Source organism: Ornithorhynchus anatinus, chromosome 3 (assembly GCF_004115215.2).
Source record: "Ornithorhynchus anatinus isolate Pmale09 chromosome 3, mOrnAna1.pri.v4, whole genome shotgun sequence".
Lineage (NCBI taxonomy): Eukaryota > Metazoa > Chordata > Mammalia > Monotremata > Ornithorhynchidae > Ornithorhynchus > Ornithorhynchus anatinus.
The window spans coordinates 94,808,430-94,830,731 of NC_041730.1; the positions used below are offsets into that span (position 1 = coordinate 94,808,430).

The following is a 22,302-nucleotide window of genomic DNA, read 5'->3' on the forward strand; positions in this document are numbered from 1 at the left end:
TGCTGATGTTTTCCTTCCAGAGCCTTTTTTCCTTCCAGAACCTTTTGTCTGGGGGCGGCAGACTCGGAGGTGTGTCTCCAAGTCCCTGTGACCAAATTGAATAATTTCCTCGATCGTAACTATATACAGTACCCAATTACCTATTAGACATCAACACACTTCCTGGGTAGAGTTTGGTGGTGGATTGAAGAGCCGTATGTTCAAGCCCCGGTTTTAGTGAAGAAAGGAATTGAACAATAATGGAGGAAATAGTACGAAGCGAAATAGAAAAAGAGTCACGCAATCCGCTTAGGAGCTTGCGTATGGAATTAGTTTATCTTGAAGCATTCCAAAACATGTTCCAATTAGGAGGATTGAAGAGGAAATTGAAGCTCCTTTTGTAACAAAATCTAGAGTGATTCCAAACCACTGGCAGTTTGAAGAGGTGGAAGGATTCTTTCTGTTCCTATTGCTTCCCAAAAGGCCCAAATTCACAGTAGAAGGAATAAATGTGTTGCAATTTCATCTTCTGCTCTAAGCCTTTCCCGAATGGTTTTGCTCCTTTTGAATTCTTTCCCTTTATCGGTTAGCCTAAGGGCCTTCTAAGCAGCCCTTTATTTCACTTAAAGGAGGTGCTTAAGGAGTGTTTGCTTTATTGGCCCCGATGCTTATTAACCAGGTGTATTTTCTACAAGGAAATATGAGCTAAACCATGAGCTCTAAACTAAGTGTTTAGCCTAAAATTCCTTTATAGGATGGGCAAATTACTTTAGCCACATCTCATTTTCTTTAGATGCCAGTTACGGTTTTCATTGTGTTTCACTGTTATAGCAGAGAAGTAGAGACCGGTCTTGAAGGGGAGTCAAAAAACACCCAAGTGCCCGTATATCCCCACACGCCTATTTTTCTAAGACTTTTCAAATTAGCAAAACAGGTTAGGAGCTGATGATGCAGGTAACACCCCCTTTTATAAACTCTCAATTTTCCTTGCACATGCTCTCAGCGTAGGGAAGTGAGAGGTAGTAGGAACATTGTTGAGTTCTCATTGAATTCAGTGCACTGAATTATTGAACCCCCGCTCACGACAACTGCAGTTTTAAGATAGCCAGAGCCATATGTGTCTTCCTGGGCTTGGGGTGGCATGAATACTGTCCAATAAGACACTGTTGACAAATTCTGTACATGTTTAAATTGCACTCCTTCCCATTACCTTATCTCTCTGAGAAGTAGCATGGTATTGTGGATAGAGCACAGGCCTGGGAGTCAGAAGGTCATGGGTTAATAATAATAATAATGTTGGTATTTGTTAAGCGCTTACTATGTGCCGAGCACTGTTCTAAGCGCTGGGGTAGACACAGGGGAATCAGGTTGTCCCACGTGGGGCTCACAGTCTTAATCCCCATTTTACAGATGAGGTAACTGAGGCACCGAGAAGTCAAGTGACTTGCCCAAAGTCACACAGCTGACATGTGGCCAAGCAGGGATTCAAACCCATGACCTCTGACTCCAAAGCCCATGCTCTTTCCACTGAGCCACGCTGCTTCTAATCCCAACTCTGTCACTCATCTGCTCTGTGACTTTAGGCAAGTCACTTCACTTCTCTGGCCCTCAATTACGTCATCTGTAAAACAGGGATTGAGACTCTGAGCCCCATGTGGGACAGGGACTGTGTCCAACCCTATTTACTTGTATCCACCCCAGCGCTTAGTACAGTACCTGGCACATAGTTAGCATTTAACAAATAACACAATTATTATTATTATTATTAAATCAGTTCAGACTTTTCTGAACTACTGTGTACGACCAGCCCTTTAAACAGCTCAGCTAAAAAGGGAAGCTTGGGCCCTATAATCGCTTTTCTGCTGTGTGATCTAGGGCAGGTCACTTAACTTCTCTGTGCCTCAATTACCTCCTTTGAAAAAAGTGAGCCCCATGTGGGACATGGACTCTATCCAACCCTGCGCTTAGTACAGAGCCTTGCATGTAGTAAATTCTTAACAAATACCATAAAATAATCCTTAAGATCTGTCAAGAACTTTTGAAAAGTTGGGGTTTTTTTTCACAATTTCAAGTAGCTGGCAGCCATCAGTGTTAATATAAGCCAGAGTCATCCCAGCCACCTACCCATTTTCTTCATTTTAAATGGTAAAGCAATAATATCTGAGGGGCCTTTGGACGAAGCAAGGCAAACCATGACTCATAGGTTAGTGGGAAAGTGCTCTCCCCCTCCTGCAGCTAAAAGCTGACCTCCGTTGTGATGGCAGCTGAGGGAGAAGCTTGTGAGCAAGAATGCAATATGTCCCATTAGTTTTCGCTCTCTTTTTAGATGTCTTGTTCCTGGTTTGTCATCAGTTAAGAAGTTAATTCTCCCGTGTCCAGGAAATGTGTTGGCAGAGAGTGGCCTCTTTGATCACTGGATCCTAGTGAGCAGAAAAATCGGGCTCCATTTTGGGAAAAGATATTTCCCACTGTGTTAATAGGTTGATGTGCCTCTGTTCCCCGTTACCTGGCTGGAAGTGCTTTAACACATAGCACTGAAGGGGGAAACTGACGCAGCTCTGTATCACTATGTCTCCATCCAGTCTCTAAGCAGCACAACCTAATAATAATAATGTTGGTATTTGTTAAGCGCTTACTATGTGCCGAGCTCTGTTCTAAGCGCTGGGGGAGATACAGGGTAATCAGGTTGTCCCACGTGAGGCTCACAGTCTTCATCCCCATCTTACAGATGAGGGAACTGAGGCCCAGAGAAGTGAAGTGACTTGCCTATAGTCACACAGCTGACAAGTGGCAGAGCTGGGATAGTGGGTTGAACACGGGCCTGGGAGTCAGAAGGACTTAGGTTCTAATCCCGGCACTGCCGCTTGTCTATGTGACTTTGGGCAACTCACTTCACTTCTCCGTGCCTCCGTTACCTCATGTGTCGACCAATTCAGTTGCATTGTACAGAGAAGCAGCGTGGCATAGTGGAAAGAGCAGGGGCGTGGGAGTCAGAGTTCATGGGTTCTAATCCCAGTGCTGCTACTTGTCAGCTGTGTGACTTTGGGCAAGTCACTTAACTTCTCATCTGTAAAATGGGGATTAAGACTGTGAGCCCCACGTGGGACAACCTGATAACCTTGTATCTATCCCAGTGCTTGGAACAGTGCTCGGCACATAGTAAGTGCTTAACAAATACCATCATTATTATTAGGTGAATATTAAAATCTTTCTACCTATTTTTCTTCTATCATTTTACTGGTCCATCTCCTGTGCTACTTCTCTTTGATCTCAGAGTCTTTGCAGATGGCTAATGCAGAACTATCTTGGAGAGAGAGAGAGGAAGAGAGAGAGAGAGAAAGAGACACGATACCCATGTCAGGTTTTGAATGTTTCTGAGATTTTAGTTCATGAATTTTAGGGTTTTTTGTCACAACAACGTGAGGGATTGGCAAACTGAAAAGCTGCCCCAACCCTCCTTCAAACACACATGAAGAGATAAACTGGCAACATGTAGCTACAAAGACATACATTCATGGAAAATTGGAAACATTTGCTTTCTGTTTACCTGTGTTACCACTTGACTTAGCTGAATTTCATAAAGTTAAAGCAGTATAATGTCCATAGGAGTGAGTTTTCCATTTCAAGTTCTATCACTACTATTACTTCCCATCTTTCAGTTTCCTTCTAAAATTCAAACCAGAAACCTCAGTATTTTTCTTGCTCAGTTTGCAGGTGACTGTGAGAGTTGGTTCTTCAGCATTTCAACTCTGGGGAGAGAACAGAGCGGTGTACCTAGGGGCTTGAGACAGGTGAAAAAAGGCCAAGCACTAGCCAAGATGTTTTTACAGCTCTAGGCAGATGAAATCTCTCCTCGTCCTCTCTCCCCCAGACAACTTGGGAAGACAGCTCTAAATCTAGCCAGGAGACACTCCCTAGCCCTGAAGCTGTCCTAGGACCTTACACCTGCCTTGGCAAATTCCCATCCTCTACTCCTCCACCAGCCATATTGACGAGCCCTCCAGCTGGGCACTCGTGTGCTCTCTTTGCTCAGAAAACACTCATTCCAAACTCATTTAGTTCCATTTTTAGATCTCACCCCCACCCTGAACTGTTCCAAACGCATTCCTGATGCCCAAATCTCAGGGGGGACGTTCAGCTATGGGGCCTGAAGTCTCCCAGCCCAGCACACCATCCTTAAGCTTAACTGTGGCTCAGCCCAAGGTGCTTCGCCCAACCCTTTATTCAAGCACATTTTTTGGACCCTCTACGGAAGGGTCATTTGGACAATATTTCCTAACTCCTTCAGTGCCCATAAAAGTCCATGCTTTTTTCCAGAGTCAAGTGGCAGGGAGCCCTCTCTCCGCAAACACACTCCAAATTCAAAGATATCTGAGTGGGTGCCTACCCTCATCTGGGGGGGTCAGGTTGCCTAAATGAAGTGCTTACACCACCCCCACCCCCAGTTCTAATACTCAGAACTTATTTGTTCTTCGGGCCTGCAAAGGATTCTATCAAGGCATGCAGGTATGAAGAGAAGCAAGAGTGCAGCCCAGCGTTCCACAATAAGAGAATGGGTGGACATTTTTGCCACGGACAGGGGTAACACGGGGTACCAGCAGGTACCATTTAGGGGCTCGGATGAGAAGCCGACAACCCGACTCCACGTCGGAGGGGATGGCGAGGGAACAGCATCGGGCTCCGTCGGGGAGAAGACGTCCTGGTCCCTTCGAGTCGGGGCTAGGTGCTGGGGCAGAGCGCGTGCCACTGCTTCACCATCTCCTTGGGCTTGTTGATCATTTTGTTCCAGTGCTCCAGCTCTTTCCCTCTGGTGTACATAAAGGGCCCGACAACCACACGCCCCAGATGGTGGCTTTCTGGATAAAGAGAAAGGATGATTGCCCTTCCGCACTCAGCCAGGTCCTACTCACCTCAAAAGTATCTATTGACTGCTTTCTTTCTAATACTTGTATTTGTTAAATGCTTACTACCTGCCAGGTACTGTAAAGAAGCAGCGTGGCTTAGTGGATAGAGCACGGGCCTGGGAGTCAGAAGGACCTGGGTTCTATTAATAATAATAATGTTGGTATTTGTTAAGCGCTTACTATGTGCAGAGCACTGTTCTAAGCGCTGGGGTAGATACAGGGTAACCACGTGAGGCTCACAATCTTGATCCCCATTTTACAGATGAGGTAACTGAGGCACAGAGAAGTGAAGTGACTTGCCCACAGTCACACAGCTGACAAGTGGCTGAGCTGGGATTCAAACCCATGACCTCTGACTCCCAAGCCCGTGCTCTTTCTACTGAGCCACGCTGCTTCTATTCCGGGCCACATGTCTGCTGTGGGACCTTGGGCCAGTCACTTAACTTCTCTGGGCCTCAGTTACCTCATCTGTAAAATGGGGATTGAGAGTGCGAGCCCCATGTAGGGCAGAGACTGTGTCCAACATGATTAACTGGTATCTACCCCAGCACCTAGAGCAGTGTTTGGCATAGAGTAAGCGCTTAGCAAGTACCATAATTATTGTTATTACTAAGCATTGAAGTGGATACAAGCAAATTGTGTTAGACACAGTCCCTGTCCCATAGGGCGCTCACCGTCTCAATCCCCACTGTATGGATGAGGTAACTGAGGCCCAGAGAAGTGACTTGCCTGAGGTCACATAGCAGACAAGTGGCGGAATCGGGATTAGAACCCAACACCTTCAGACGCTCAGGCCCGTGTTCTATCCACTACGCCAATGCTGCTTCCCCTAATGCAGTGCACTGCATTGAGAACTTCGGAGACTATAATAGAAGGAGAAGAGCATTCACAGCACTGCCAGCCAGGAGCCATTCATCCCTCAGCCGCCACAGGAGACCAAGCAAGGATTGGGTTATCCACTCGGCCTCAGTGACACTCGGGCTGGCAAGTGCCCCAGAGCTGCTGAGTCCATGTCTTCAGGGCCAAGGAGAGGAATTAGAAGGGAATAATAATAATGTTGGTATTCGTTAAGCGCTTACTATGTGCCGAGCACTGTTCTAAGCGCTGGGGTAGATACAAGGTCATCAGGTTGTCCCACGTGAGGCTCACAGTCTTAATCCCCATTTTGCAAATGAGGGAACTGAGGCACAGAGAAGTGAAGTGACTTGCCCACAGTCACACAGCTGACAAGTGGCAGAGCCGGGATTCGAACCCATGAAGTGGAGGAGGGGGAGGGGGAGGAGGAAGAAGAAGAACACAGCCTGCAGCTCATTTGTCAGTACCAGGGATTGGGAAGTTTAAAATGGAATTTGCCGGAGAATCATTGTGGAAAGACTTATTAAGAGTGTGAGCCCCATGTGGGACAGGGACTGGGTCCAACCTGATTCATTTGACTCTACCCCACTGCTTAGAACAGTGTTTGGCACACAGTAAACGCTTAAGCAAGTACCATAATTATTATTATCATTATTTCCAAAGTCTTATTTACTTAGTCCCCCACTGGCCCCTGGGACAACTTCCTCCTACCCATTTTCCAGACATTGAATCTAAGATAGTGACTGAGCTAGGCCAAGCCTCCAGCTCGGTCAGTGTCCCAGTAGGGCACTCAGTCCACTCGTCCAAGTAGTAAGGAAGCCAGGTCTTTCTGGTTTGGATGGAGTTCCCCTGAAACCATCTCCTTGGCTTCAAACGCTTCATCGTTTTACTCTGACTGGGTAAGAAGGGGTCCTTCTTTGTGCTTTTCCCCCGTGTCCTCCTCTCCCTCCTAGCCCTACTCTTCCGAGGATGACCCGAATGTCCCCCAGGGCAGCTCTGGACCAATGAGGAAGCAGTGAGCCTTACTGTCTCCTTCCAGGGTCTGCAGCACCGTCAAGCTGAGGCTGGCCGTGTCCAGCTCCACCGGGTCGACCTTGAAGCTGAACGTCTCGTTGTACACTGGGTTGGGGGAGCCCAGGACAGCAGAGGTCTTCTTGCTTTTGATGAACTTGTTGTGGTTCATCAGGGACACCTTGACGTACACACCTGCGGAGGCCGACGCCGGGGCGGCGGTCCCTGGGGATGCCCGGCTCAAACAACCCGAGGGCCCTCCCCCAGTCTGGCCCCGTCCCTGCAGCCCCCCAGAAAGGACTACAAACGGTGTGATTGCCTAGGGCAGATCCCCAGGAACATCGGTCATCCTGACGGCCGACCGCTAACCCCAGGGCTGAGCTGAAGGGGCTCTGAAGCTGTGCTCCCCAGACTGCGAGCTCGCTGTGGGGAGGGATTGTCATTCTTTATTGTTGTATCGTACTTTTCCAAGCGCTTCGTACAGTGCTCTGCACAAAGTAAGTGCTTCGTAAATACGACTGAATGAAAGAAGGGGCTGGCCCCTTTATTCATTCCCCCTCCCAGCCCCACAGCACTTATATACATATCTGTAATTATTCATGTCTATCCTTCTCTCTAGACTGTAAGCTCGCTGTGGGCAAGGACTGTGTCAGGTATATTGTTATATCGTACTCTCCCAAACGCTTAGAACAGTCCTCTTCACAAAGTAATGGCTCAATAATAATAATGATGGTATTTGTTAAGTGCTTACTATGAGCAAAGCACGGTTCTAAGTGCTGGGGGAATCAAGATGACCAGGTTGTCCCACATGGGGCTCACAGTTTTAATCCCCATTTGACAGATGAGGGAACTGAGGCACAGAGAAATTAAGTGATTTGCCCAAGTCACACAGCTGACAAGCGGCAGAGCCGGGATTAGAACCCATGACCTCTGACTCCCAAGCATGGGCTCTTTCCACTGAGCCATGCTGCTCAATAAATACAACTGACTGGCTGGCTGGCTAGCTCAGGCTGGACCATCCTGGGGGACAATGCCACTCCGCCCCTCAGTGCCTCAAAATGACACCTCTCTCGGGTTTGGCACTGCCCAAGCAAGCCCCTCCCACCCCCGTCCGACCCCTGGCAGAGCCAGCCGTGTTCTGCCCCGAAATCTAGTCCACTCCTGACCCATTCAGACAGACACGATTCTCTCGCTTGCGCCAAGAGGAGCCTGCCGGGAGCCCCTGCCCCCGTCCCAGGAGTGGTTCGGTTAGCAGGGTGGGCCCACGTCCCTGTCTGAGCTAAGAGCTGGGATAGCCGTGGCCTGCCCCAAACCCAGGCAGGCTCGGTCCTGGCGGTGCTGCTGCTGACTTGGCAACCGAAACCCGAGGGCACCATCAAAGGAACCAAAGGTTAATTATTTCAGTTTCTTTAAAACTTGACCATCCTTCTCGTGGAAATGGTTAATGACTATGCTTCCTTCTTCCTCATCTCTGGAATGCACCCTTGACCCCGGGTAGGGTCTGTTTGCTGTAACAATCCAGGAACTGGACCACACGAACCCAGACCTTAAGGGCAGTCAAGCCCGGAGTAGTGCTGGGCGGGGAAGGGAGGTGCTTTTTCCCTGCCTGGCAAGCTGCAGCCCGGACGCTGGGGACTGAGCTGTGGCAGGAATCTGGGTGGATTGGAAAGGGAAGCAGCCATCTTGCATTCTGAGGTGCGGTCTGCCTCACCCCAATCCCCACTGAAGGCATTCGGGGCCTCTAGACTGTAATCTCGATGTGGGCAGGGAATGTTCACCCCGTCACCTTTACAATATCGCCAAGATCCACCCTTTCCTCTCCACCCAAACGGCTACCTTACTGCTACGGGCTCTCGTTATAACCCGGCTAGACTACTGTGTCAGTCTTCTCTCCGATCTCCCTTCCTCCTCTCTCGCCCCGCTCCGGTCTATTCTTCATTCCGCTGCCCGGCTCATCTTCCTGCAGAAACGTTCTGGGCATGTCACTCCCCTTCTTAAACACCTCCAGTGGTTGCCTATCAACCTCTGCTCTAAACCAAAACTCCTCACTCTAAGCTTCGAGGCTGTCCATCACCTTGCCCCCTCCTACCTCTCCTCCCTCCTCTCTTTCTACCGCCCACCCTGCTCCTCTGCCACCCACCTCCTCACCGTCCCTCGGTCTCGCCTGTCCCGCCGTCGACCCCCGGGCCACGTCCTCCCGCGGTCCCGGAATGCCCTCCCTCCTCACCTCTGTCAATCTAATTCTCTTCCCCTCTTCAAATCCCTACTTAAAGCTCACCTCCTCCAAGAGGCCTTCCCACACTGAGCTCCCCCCTTTTTCCCTCTGCTCCCTCTACCCTCCCCCTTCACCTCTCCGCAGCTAAACCCTCTTCTCCTCCCTTTCCCTCTCCTCCCCCCTCCTGTCCCACCCCCTCAGCACTGTACTCGTCCACTCAACTGTATATATCTTCATCACCCTATTTATTTTGTTTATTTTGTTTAATGAGATGTACATCACCCTGATTCTATTTAGTTGCCATTGTTTTTACGAGATGTTCTTCCCCTTGACTCTATTTATTGCCATTGTTCTTGTCTGCCCGTCTCCCCCGATCAGACTGTTAGCCCGTCAAAGGGCAGGGACTGTCTCTATCTGTTGCCGATTTGTATATTCCAAGCGCTTAGTACAGTGCTCTGCACATAGTAAGCGCTCAATAAATACTATTGAATGAATGAATGAATGTATCTGCTTATAATAATAATGTTGGTATTTGTTAAGCGCTTACTATGTGCCGAGCACTGTTCTAAGCGCTGGGGTAGACATAGGGGAATCAGGTCGTCCCACGTGGGGCTCACAGTCTTAATCCCCATTTTACAGATGAGGGAACTGAGGCACAGAGAAGTGAAGTGACTTGCCCACAGTCACACAGCCGACAAGTGGCAGAGCTGGGATTCGAACTCATGAGCCCTGACTCCAAAGCCCGTGATCTTTCCACTGAGCCACGCTGCTTCTCCATGCTGCTTATGGTTATACTGTACTCTTCCAAGCACTTAGTACAGTGCTCCGCACACAGTAAGTGCTCGATAAGTACGATCGAATGAATAACAGTGTGTGTGGGATAGCATGCCCCAACTCCAGACCCTAAAAATCCACTTCACTCCAAGAATGGTCCCTCTCCGAATCCAATCCTCACACACCATCCAAGCTTGTGTCAGGGTTTGGGATTTGGGACTCTGCAGAGCAGAACAGCAGACCATCAACTGACTCAGCCCGTGACCCTCCCAGTACAGGGACTCTGCCTCAATAGCACACCGCACACTTGGAGGAGCAGTGTTCTGGTTGCCCTCTTTTTTTTATGGTATTTAAGTACTTATTATGTACCAGGCACTGCACTAAACACTGGGGTAGATACAAACTAATCAGGTTGGACATATTGTATGTCCCGCATGGGGCTCACTAATCTTATCCCGGCTCTGCCACTTGCCAGCCGTGTGACTGTGAGCAAGTCACTTTATTTCTCTGTGCCTCAGTTACCTCATCTGTAAAATGGGGACTAAGACTGTGAGCCTCATGTGAGACAACCTGATTACCCTACATACCCCAGCGCTTAGAACAGTGCTCTGCACATAGTAAGCACTTAACAAATACCAACATTATTATTATTATCCCCATTTTACAGACAACTGAGGTACAGAGAAGTTAAGCGACTTGCCCAAGTTCACACAGCAGACAAATGGCAGAGCGGCATTAGAACCCAGGTCCTTCTGACTCCCAAGCCCACGCTCTACTAGGCCAAGCTGCTTCTCAGACTTCAATCCTCATGGTTCGGGATGTGCCATCCGGCGCCCCGACTCTCCCTTCTCTAGAAAGCCAGCATGGACCACTCATCCCTGAATCTATCCAAACTCCTCTGACACCTGTTGCTCTTTAAGACCTCCACTACCTCAATCACTGGTATTTATTGAGTGCTTCCTATGTGAAGAGCGCTTGGGAGAGTACAACAGAATTAGCAGACGTGTCCCCTGTCCGTAACGAGCTTAACTTCCTGTGAAAACCAATTCTACTTGGCTTCCCAGGTCGTGAAGAAGTGTCTCCTTTGGCTTGTTCTGAACTTGGCCCTCCAGCTTCAGCGGGTGCCCTTTATCCTGAGAGCATCTCCGAACGGTGCCGGGGATAGATCTGGGGGCAGGGCAGGGAAGCGGCACTCACTGACAATGTTTCTTTCCTCCAGGAACTTCAAGCCTTTGGCTCTCAGCACGACCACCGTCAGCCGGCCCAGGTAGTCATTGTAGCTGAGGGAGAACTGGATGTCCCCAAACTCGGAGGGAGGCTGTGGAAAGAATGCCAGGCGTGGGCCTCTCGGAGGAGGGAAAGGGGGCTCGAAGCATGAGACGGCCAGCGGTCCGGGGCCGGAACCATCCTGAACCTCAGAGGTGGACGACGCCCCTTGGCCCCGAGCTTGGCCAACAGCCACTTGTCTCTGGTGATAACCACTTAGGCCGGGCGACAATAATATATAACAATTACGGTATTTGTTGAGCGCTTACTATGTGCCAGGCACTGGGGTGAATACAAACTAATCGGGTTGGACACAGTCCCTGTCCCACGTGGGGCTCACGGTCTCAATCCCCATTTTACAGATGAGGTAACTGAGGCACAGAGAAGTGAAGTGACTTGCACACAGCAGGCAAATGGTGGAGCTGGGATTAGAACCCAGGTCCTCTGACTTCCAGGCCCAAGGGTCTTTCCACTAGGCTACACTGCTTCACCGTAGTGGCAGAAGGAACGGGCGAGGGGCACCTTGACGACCATCCTGCCTGCGTTGCAACAGAGGCACGCAAAACCCATAAGTTACTCAAACGGCCTCGGGCGCCTGGCAGCAGAGTTACAGTTCAGGTTTCCTTGGTGGGCAGAGATCCGATAATGGGTGGAGAGGCTTCAGGACAGACAGAAGGGCAAAATCCAGTAGCCGTGCCAGTCTCTACCGGATTCCCTCTTTCTGGAAGGGCAAGCCTGGGGCACATTCTTATCTAGCGATCGATCAGTCGTATTTACTGAGCGCTTACTCGGTGCAGGGCACTGTTCTAAGTGCTTGGAAGAGTACATTAATAATAATAATAATGGTATTTGTTAAGCGCTTACTATGTGCAGAGCACTGTTCTAAGGGCTGGGGTAGACACAGGGGAATCAGGTTGTCCCACGTGGGGCTCACAGACTTCATCCCCATTTTACAGATGAGGTAACTGAGGCACAGAGAAGTGAAGCGACTTGCCCACAGTCACACAGCTGGCAAGTGGCAGAGCCGGGATTTGAACTCATGACCTCTGACTCCAAAGCCCGGGCTCTTTCCACTGAGCCACGCTGCTTCTCTAGAATTAATAGTCACAGTGCCTGCCTTCAAGAAGCTTAAAGTATAGCAGGGGAAAGAAACACTGAAATAATTCACAGGTAAGGGAAGCAACAGAGAATAATGATATGTATATAAGTGCTCTGGAAGTAGGGGTGAATACTTAAGTGCTTAAGGAATATCAATCATATTTAGTGAGTGATTACAGTGTGCGGAGCATTGTACTAGCACTTGGGAGAATATAACAGAATTGGTAGACACATTCCCTGCCCGAAACAAGCTTACAGTCTAGAGAATAGACTCACACGCATAGGGGATGCAGAAGGAGAAACGTACGGGAAGAAGCCTCATGGCCTAGTGGATAGAGCCCGGGCCCGGGAATCAGAGGACCTGGGTTCAAATCCCAGTTCCGCCCCCGGTCTGCTAGGCGACCTTGGGCAAGTCACTTAACTTCTTTGTGCCTCAGTTACCTCAGCTGTAAAATGGGGATTGAGATTATGAGTCCCATGTGGAACATGGACCGGATCCAACCTGATTAGCTTGAATCTACCCCAGTGCTTTATACAGTGCTTGGCACATAGTATGCGCTTAAACACTATTAAAAGAAAGAGCTGAGCGATTCGTCAGGGAAGGCCTCCTGGGGGAGTTGTGATTTCAGGAGGTTTGAAGTTAGGGAGACCAGTGGCCTGCCAGATGTCAGGTGGGAAGCAGAAGGGAGGGTGTGAGCCAGTGGTTGGAGGTGAGGGAGGTGAGAGAGAGTAGGTTGGAGTTACAAGCGTGCAATGGGAGGGTTGAATGTTTTTGTGGGCTGGGCAATGGGTCCCATTTATTTCCAAGACTGCCAGCCTCTAGGTAAATCCAAGGATTCCCGGCTGGTCTGGGTGCTCCATGGCCCTGGATTTTCTGAGTTTCCTTTGCAGATCCACTCTTCCCCAGAGTCTGGGGCCGGACCATGGCCCAGGCCACTCGGGGCTCCATCTCGGGCTCTGCCTAAAAGGGGCTTTTCAAACCGTTCTCTGGCCTAGGGCTAGGACTCTGATCAAGTCCTGCGGATGCCACCCTGACTCCCCTCCCCCAGTCGCCCTCTCCTCCTCTGGAACTCGGGTGGGTGCACCTCCTGAGCCCCCCAGGGGGCCGGGGGCACCTTCGGAACAGGAACGCAGGGACCACGGGCCACCCGCCCCCGACTCCCCAGGGGCCGGCCTCTGTCTCGGCTCCCTCCCGCCCAGCGGGCAGATAACTCACACTGGCATCTGCCTAATGAATTTAACCTTTAATTAGTCCCCTACCTCCAGGTTCTCCGCTTCCAAGTCTCGCCAGAAAACGGGCCGGCTGTCGCTCGTCAGCACCTCGTCCTTCAGGGGGAAGAGCACCTGACCCAGCAGGTGATGCTTCTTCTGCTTGTCCACGTGGTACACTGAGAACCTCAGGATCCTCTGAGTCACGGTTCTGCTGGACACCTGGAGAGGAGGCGGCCCGGGTCAGGTGGTTTTGGACATGCCCGGATCATCCTCTTCCTGGACTCCCCACCCTGTAGCTTCACCCCCCACCCCCGCCCCGGTCCGGGCTGCCTTCAGAAGATGCTCTAAACCCTGGCAGGGGCCAAGTGACTGCCCGGCCCCAGAATCTCTGCTTCGACAGGAAGGTTGTGGGCGTGGGCCAACGGAGGAGCCAGGTTGGGCCTGGTTGGGAAGCAGCTGGCTGGACTCCCCACAGCAGCCTGTAGCCTCAGTGGTAAACCAGTCACCCCAGTTCCTGCAGAACTGGGAGCTTCCTTGGCCCAGAGAGCCAGGTCCTCACTGGGACACTCCTGAACCCCTCCCCAGTGCTCCCAGACTGTTCTCCAGAGCCAGTCTGCCCCAAATCATAAGCTGCCAGGGCCTCCCAGTCCAGCCCCAAAACCACAGGGCATTGCTGAGTTTGATCTTCAAGGGGTAGAATAATAATAATCTACTAATTATAATTGTGATATTTATAATTGTGATGTCAGGCACTGTTCTAAGCGCTGGGGTGTGAAATACAAGCAAATCGGGTTGGATTTGCCATGCGGGGCTCACAGTTTCAATCCCCTCTTTACAGACGAGATAACTGAGGCACAGAGAAGTGAAGTGTCTTGCCCGAGGTCCCACGACAGACAAGTGATGGAGTCGGGATTAGAACCCAGGTCCCTGGGGGGAGCTATGGCTTCCACCCCCTCCCACATTATCGCTTCCCAGTTGGTTTCCCAGATGCAGGGGACTTAAGGCCCCACCCCCTGACCACCAAGAGAAGAAAGCTGTGTCCAGAAGAGGGTGGCCACTTGCCCGGTAGAATACCAGACCTTCGGGTTTTCAGCTGGTCTGGAGGCACCACTTCAGCACCAGATGCCTCGATGCCCGGCATTTGATTTTTCGACTCCTCCCCAGGCCAAGACGCCAGATGCTCCCAGAAAACAGAGAACTACTGCAGAGGATATTTATTTATATTATCTGCCTTTTTTTAATGGCACTTTTTAAGTACCTATTATGCGCCACGGACTGTACCATGCACCGGAGTAGAGACAAGCTAATCGGGTGGGACACAGTCCATATCCCCCATGGGAGCTCACAGTCTTCATCTCCATCTTACAGATGAGGTAATTGAGGTTCCGGAAAGTTAAGTGACTTGCCCAAGGTCACACAGACAAGTGTCTGTCTCCCCCTCTAGACTGTAAGCTCGTTGCGGGCAGGGAACATGTCTGCCAACGCTGTTGTATTGGACGCTCCCACGTGCTTGGTTCAGCACTCTGCACACAGTTAGCACTCAAAAAATACCACTGACTGACTGATTGAGAGCTGTTCTGGCTGCGTCCTTGTGAAGCCACTAAGTCGCCCACGTTACCAACATCGGGTTGTCGGGTGCTGATATCTTTTAATAATAATCATGACAGTAATGACATTTGTTAAGCGCTTACTATGCGCCAGGCACTGTATTAGTGCCATCGGTAGCCATCCTCATCCAGAACCTGGCTCTCCCCTGGCTCTTGTGGTCCCCAGGCCCGTCAAAGGGCAGGGACTGTATCTGTTACCGATTTGTACGTTCCAAGCGCTTAGTACAGTGCTCTGCACATAGTAAGCGCTCAATAAATACTATTGAATAAATACTATTGAATCGAATGGGGACACTCCTCTTCCCACCCATCGGCTCTGGCGCCAGCTCCCTCTCCCACTGCTGCTGCGCAGGCTCAGGCCAACCCCGATGGGGTTGCGTGAGGCGGCCTTGTCGGTGCCCCTGACAGACAGGGCAGCTCCCGCTCCCCCCGAGCCGTTCCGTGGTCCGCCCGCTCACACCTGCCCCGGCTCCCACGGTCCTCGGAGCCAGGGGCACAATCTGATACCCAGCACTCTGTTCCCTGGCTGGGCTGCGCCTCCCACCCGGCCACGCAGCCGAGGGACAGGACGGAGTCGGCACGGCTGTGTTGCCCCCCACCCCGTTACTGGGAGAGGACCAGGACCGGGACATCTCCTCCGCCCTTGCAGAGCCCCCCGCCCTTCGGCCCCACCCACCTGCTGAGACATTGCTAGGATCTGGATCCCGGGGGGTGCCCCCCAGATAACGGGGAGCCCAGACCGAGGCGGGAGGGTTTCCCGAGCTCTTCCCCAGAAGTGGCCGGGAGCGGGCGGCGTGGTGGTGGTGGTCCAGGGTGTGGAGGGAGGTTGCAGGTGAGCCCACCCTCTGACACCCCTAATCCCCCACCCTCTCCACGCTCTGTCTGGGTCTCTCCTCTAGACTGTAAACTCGTTGCGGGCAAGGAATGGGTCTGTGTATTGTTCTATTGTACTCTTCCAAGCACTCAGTACAGCGCTCTGCACGCAATAAGTGCTCAATAAATACAATTGAATGAATGGCCCGACTGGATTTGGCTAGCAAGCAACTTGAAGTAGTCTTCTCCCTGCCTCAGGGGCCCGGGAGCAGGACCGGTCACAGGTCAGAGCAGAGGGCAGCTCCATGGGGCTCCTCTGTGGTGGGAAACCAACCCCCACTGTGTCCCCTTCCACCATCCCGCACCACGGGGGACCGGGTCCGGCCCCTACACGCACCTGGAAAACGAAGCTCTCGTCGAATTGGGGGTTGTCGGTCTTGCGCTTGGGCCTGGACTGCAGGAAGCGCCGCTCGTCGGGTAGCAGGTGGAGCTCGACCAGGGGGCTGCAGGGGTCGGCCGGGGCCCGCAGCCTCTGCGCCCGGATCAGTCCCACGAGGAGCCGCTCGGCCTCCGGCTCGTACGTCACCGAGAACCACAGCCGCCCCAGGCAGCCCTCGGGGAAGTCGGTCTCGCTCTGGTCCTCGGGGGGCTTGTACAGGTCTGGGTCGAGGGCGCCCATCGCGTCCACGCCCGCTGCGCCAGAGAACGAGGACACCGGGGACCTCCGTGGGCAGGGGCGTCGAGGGGTTTGGACTCCGAACCCCTCCGGGGCCTCTGTCTCTCCCAACCTTGTTCTCCCCTCCCACCAGAGGCCTGACGGGAAGACCTTTAGGGCGCCCCTCTCCCCAGGAAGGACGAGAACCAGGAGGGAACCCGGCTCTGGGAACAGAAAAAAAGCCCACAGTGACCGCGCCTCTATGAAAACGATTTGGCTGCAGTGGCAGTCGGGTAAGTGTCCGGCCCTCGCGGATCTATCGGGGCCGGGGACTTGGCCGGATGGAGAGGTTCGGGGCCGGGGTTGGAGTCCAGGTGACCCCTTCCCAGCCCGGGATCCTCTGAGGGTGATCCAAGCCCTTTCCCGACATTGGACTGACTCTGTGCCCACCTCCCCCTCCTCCCGCCCCCCCAGTAAGTCCAGGAGAAAGTTTTCGGACTTTCTTTCCGCACAAGGCCTAGGATACGACCGGGCTTCCTGTCCTTTAAGCGGCATTTCCCACACAAGCCCGGCCAGCGGGTCTGCCTCTCGTCACCCCCGTTCCTTCCCACAGCCCCGGACCAGGCGGCCCCCTCCTTGCCGCCCCACGCCCACCCCCCTACAGCCGCTACGGGCACCACAGGCCCCGGCAGAGGACCCCGCCCCAGCCCTGCTCAGTGAGGAGGAAGAGGCTCCCAGCCCCACCGGCCCGGCAGATATTCCCGGATAGGGCTGCGGGAGGCTGGCTGGCCAAAGTCCACACCGGACCGGGCAGCGGGAGACTGTGGGAGCGGGTTTCCTCCCGACCACCACCCCTCCCCAGCCCGCCCGCCCGCCGCAGCCTACCCAGGGAGCGGAAGGAGGGCCGAGGCAAGAAGTCGGGAGCCAGGTAGCGGTCGCCGTCATCCTGGACCCGCTTCCCACGGGTCAGCGTCATCCAGTCCCGGCTGGGCAAGGAGGGAGGAACGACGAATGGGACTCCCTGCTCCTTGCTGCAAGGCGACAGGTGCAGAAACGGTGACCCGGCTGACCCCGGAGAAAAGCCGGACCCAAGAGTCACAGTGGGAGGGGAGGAGATAGGGGAGGCGTCCCAGGAGAAATCGAGGCAGAGGGTGCCCCTCCTCCAGCATGGGCATGGAGCATGGCCATGGAACAGTCAAGGACCGGGAGATCATTTACACATCTCGGCAAGCCTCGGCCCCAGTCCCGGCTGGCTCACTCTCCGCCGGGGAGACGCTTATCGGAACGTGGTTCCGGGAAGTTACGGAGGAGGGAGAGGCAGCGGGAGCCAGGACGGTCGGAGCCGACGGCGGGAGGAGGAGGAAGGCAGTGGACAGTGGCGGGAGGGACAGGTAAGGAATGGCGCTGCACAGGGAGAGGTGGGAGAGGCAGCTCTCCCTGCTCGGCCCACTCTGCTGCTCTTCCCCAAAGCTTCCTGGGGCCAAGTTTCTCCCAAACCTCGGTGCTTGACTGGCCAGAAATCACACGCATGCATGTGGGCACGTACGCACACTTTTTTTTTTTTTAAAACCTACCCAACCTCCATGTTGGATAAACACCTCCTTCCCTCCCACTGAGCCCCCACCAAGGGACCCAACGACCCCTGCCATTCAGAGCCCTCTCCCTGTCGCCGGCTGCCGGGCCGGACGGATGACTGGACGGACGGACGTGCACACTACGAACAGAGGTTTCACCTGCCGCCTTTGGCCTGGGGGGCCGCGGATGAGCGGAGGAACGTGTGCTCCGTGCGGGCGGTGGGCGACGGCGCTCCGGTCAGCTCCTCGTAGGCCGTGGGGGGACACAGCTTCCTCCAGAGGTAGTAGCCCAGAGCCCCCACAAAGAGCAGCAGCAGCAGCCCTCCGACCACCGCTCCGACCACGATGGCTACCTGCTCTGGGGCCCCACCCCAGAATCCCCGGCATTTCTAGAGTGTCCACCCTGTGGGGACTGGGCACCCCGGGGCCACCGTTCCCTGGGGCCGAAGATGACTGAGCCCGGACCCCACTACCCCTCCCCTCCCACCCCCTCCCTAGGGGAAGCAGCGTGGCTCAGTGGAAAGAGCCCGGGCTTCGAGTCAGAGGTCATGGGTTCGATTTCCGGCTCTGCCACTTGTCAGCTGTGTGACTGTGGGCAAGTCGCTTCACTTCTCTGTGCCTCAGTTACCTCATCTGTAAAATGGGGATTAACTGCGAGCCTCATGTGGGACAACCCGATGACCCTGTATCTACCCCAGCGCTTAGAACAGTGCTCTGCACATAGTAAGCGCTTAACAAATACCAACATCATTATTATTATTATCCCTTTTGGGGGGCTCTTTCAGCCTTCCGCTGACCATGCCAGGGGCTGGGAGGCTGGGGGGAGCCGGTGGGGAGGGAGAAGTAAGATGAGGAGAAGAGCGGGCTAAATTTTTCCACAGAATGGTTACCCCTTTCCCCCACTTAGAATTAATAATTGGTCTATTTGGCAAGTGCTTACTATGTGCCAAGCACTGAGGAAGTGCTATTATTGTACTCGTTTAGCACTTAATGTGTGTCAAGTACCATTCCAAGCACAGGGATAGATACAAGTTAATCAGGTTGGACACAATCCCCCCCGTCCCACATGGGGCTCCCGGTCTAAGTGGGAGGAAGTAGGATTTAAACCCCGTTTTACAGTTGGGGAAACTGAGGCACAGAGAAGTAAGGTGACTGGACCGAGATCACAAAGAAGACAAGTGGCGGAGGCGGTTTTAGAACCCAGATCCTCTGACTCCTAGGCCCATGCTCTTTCTATTCTGTTGCCAAACTGCAATAATAATAATAATGTTGGTATTTGTTAAGCGCTTACTATGTGCAGAGCACTGTTCTAAACTCTGGGGTAGATACAAGGTAATCAGGTTGTCCCTCGTGGGGCTCACACTTTCGATCCCCATTTTGCAGACGAGGTAACAGAGGCACAGGAAGTGAAGTGGCTTGCCCAAGGTCACACAGCGAACAAGTGGCAGAGATGGAATTAGAACCCATGTCCTCTGACTCCCAAACCCGGGCTCTTTCCTCTAAACCACAAGATTATAAGAGGAGCAGATGCAGTGGAAAGGGCACGGACTTGGGAGTCAGAAGGTCACGGGTTCTAATCCCGCCTCCACCGCTTGTCTGCTGGGTGACCTCGGGCAAGTCACTTCACCTCTCTGGGCCTCAGTTCCCTCATCTGTAAAATGCGGATGAAGACTGTGAGCCCCTCGTGGGACCACCTGACTACCTTGGATCTACCCCAGCACATAGAACACTGCTTGGCACATAGTAAGCACTTAAATGCCGCTATCATCATCAGCGTGGCTCAGGGGAAAGAGCCCGGGCTTGGGAGTCAGAGGTCATGGGTTCGAATCCCAGCTCGGCCACTTGTCAGCTGCGCGACTGTGGGCAAGTCACTTCATTCTCTGTGCCTCAGTTACCTCATCTGTAAAATGGGGATTAACTGTGAGCCTCACGTGGGACAACCTGATGACCCTGTATCCACCCCAGTGCTTAGAACAGTGCTCAGCACATAGTAAGCGCTTAACAAATACCAACATTATTATTATTATCTAATAAGCACTTAAGTATCATTATGAAGTATTATAGACATGCCGATCGTGCCCTCAGGGACGAGTTCCCACGCACAAGAGACATACGGAGACCCAGAGAAACACTCGTGCACAGAGACACAGAGAAACACGGAGTGTGAGAGACACGCGGAGGCGGGGAAACGGTCGCTCCCACAGGGATCTGCAAAGGCGGAGAGACACCTTCGCGCTCACAGAGATACAGGGAGACACAGAGATCGAGACATACGTTCGCACTCACAGAGATACACGGAGACACAGAGACACGGTCGCATCCACAGAGATACACTGAGATGCGTATGCATTCATTGAGATGGAGAGACACACATTCACACTCACAGAGATGAAGGGAGACACAGAGAGAGGTTTGTGCTCACAGAGATACAGGGAGACACAGAGACAAGTTCGCGCCCACAGAGATACAGGGAGATACACGAAGACAAAGAGACACGTTTATGCTCACAGAGATACAAGGAGACACAAAGACACGTTCACACCCACAGAGATACAGGGGGACACAGAGACAGGTTTGCGCTCACAGAGATGCAGGGAGACACAGAGACATGTTTGTGCTCACAGAGATATAGGGAGAGATACAGGGAGACACAGAGACACGTTCACTCCCACAGAGATAAAGGGAGACACAGAGACACATTCGCATTCACAGAGATACAGGGAAACAGAGACACGTCTGCTCACAGAGATAAAGGGAGACACGGAGACACGTTTGTGCTTAAAGAGATACAGGGAGACACAGAGACACGTTTGTGCTCACAGAGATACAGGGAGACACAGAGACACGTTTGTGCTCAGAGAGATAAAGGGAGACAAAGAGACACGTTCCTGCTCACAGAGATACAGGGAGACACAGAGACACGTTCCTGCTCACAGAGATACAGGGAGACACAGAGACACGTCTGTGCTCACAGAGATACAGGGAGTCACAGAGACACGTTCCTGCTCACAGAGATACAGGGAGACACAGAGACACGTTCCTGCTCACAGAGATACAGGGAGACACAGAGACACGTTCCTGCTCACAGAGATACAGGGAGACACAGAGACAGTTAGGAGCCTACAGAGACACATATGGAGACCGAGAGACCCTTTGGCGCCCAGAGAAGACAAGGAGACAGACAAACGAGGTTCACGCCCACAAAGAGAGACACACTGAGAGACACGTTCGCGCGCAGAGAAATCACAATAATAAGAATGATAAATGATGATATTTGTTAAGCAAGACAGAGCGAGACGGGGTAAGACAGAGACCCGAGGAGGCGCACAGAGACACGCGGAGAGGGAGAGAGACAAGGTCTCGCCCTTGGAGGAAGGCAGACACACAGAGACACGCAGAGACAGGGAGAGACAAGGATCGCAGAGACACAACCGGGGACCCAGAGACCCGTGGAGACAGGGAGAGACAAAGTCTCGCCTTGGAGGAAGGCAGAGACGCATAGACAGGGAGAGACAAAGTCTCGCCCCTGGAGGAAGGCAGAGACACAGAGACACGCAGAGACAAAGTCTCGCCCCTGGAGGAAGGCAGAGGCACAGAGACACGCAGAGACAAGGAGAGACAAAGCCTCGCCCCTGGAGGAAGGCAGAGACACTCAGAGACAAAGTCTCGCCCCTGGACGAAGGCAGAGACACAGAAACACGCAGAGACAAGGAGAGACAAAGTCTCGCCCCTGGAGGAAGGCAGAGACACAGAGACAGGCAGAGACAGGGAGAGACAAAGTCTCTCCCCTGGAGGAAGGCAGAGACACAGAGACAGGCAGAGACAAGATCTCGCCCCTGGAGGAAGGCGCAGAGACAGGGAGAGACAAAGTCTCTCCCCTGGAGAAAGGCAGAGACCCAGAGACACGCAGAGACAGGGAGAGACAAAGTTTCGCCCCTGGAGGAGGGCAGAGACACAGAGACACGCAGAGACAGGGAGAGACAAGGTCTCGCAGAGGCACGGACGGACAGACAGACAGACAGACAGAGCCCCCGGGGGTCAGAGAGACAGGGCGGGGAGCCGGTCCTGGGGGGTGCGGAGTCTTACCGGACATGTGCCCGGGCCGCTGTCTCTGTCTCTCCCCCCCTCCCCGCTGTCTCTCTCTGTCTCTCTCTCCCCCCCCGAGGTCTCTGTCCGGGGCAGAGGCTCCTCCGGCCGCAGCCCGACAGGCCGCCCCGCCGACCCTCTCCGCGACACACCCTGCCCCGCCTCCTTCCACCCGACTCCGCCTCTTCATCCTGCGATGCTATTTGGGGAGCGCTTACTGGGTGCAGAGCACTGGACTGAGCGCTTGGAGTGG

At 53.0% G+C, this 22,302-nt stretch overlaps 1 protein-coding gene across 1 annotated transcript; it reads right to left on the bottom strand.

Annotated features, from left to right (window-relative positions):
• Positions 1-3,336: 3,336 nt before the first annotated feature.
• LOC100088004 (synaptotagmin-15-like) lies at positions 3,337-22,056 on the bottom strand. Its single transcript, XM_029059103.2, has 8 exons — positions 22,050-22,056; positions 18,123-18,321; positions 17,275-17,420; positions 16,132-16,427; positions 13,363-13,533; positions 10,936-11,056; positions 6,765-6,944; positions 3,337-4,835 (listed from the first exon to the last, which is right to left on the bottom strand). The coding sequence occupies exons 1-8, from the start codon at positions 22,054-22,056 to the stop codon at positions 4,699-4,701; spliced, it is 1,257 nt and encodes a 418-aa protein (XP_028914936.1). The 3' UTR covers positions 3,337-4,698.
• Positions 22,057-22,302: the final 246 nt, after the last annotated feature.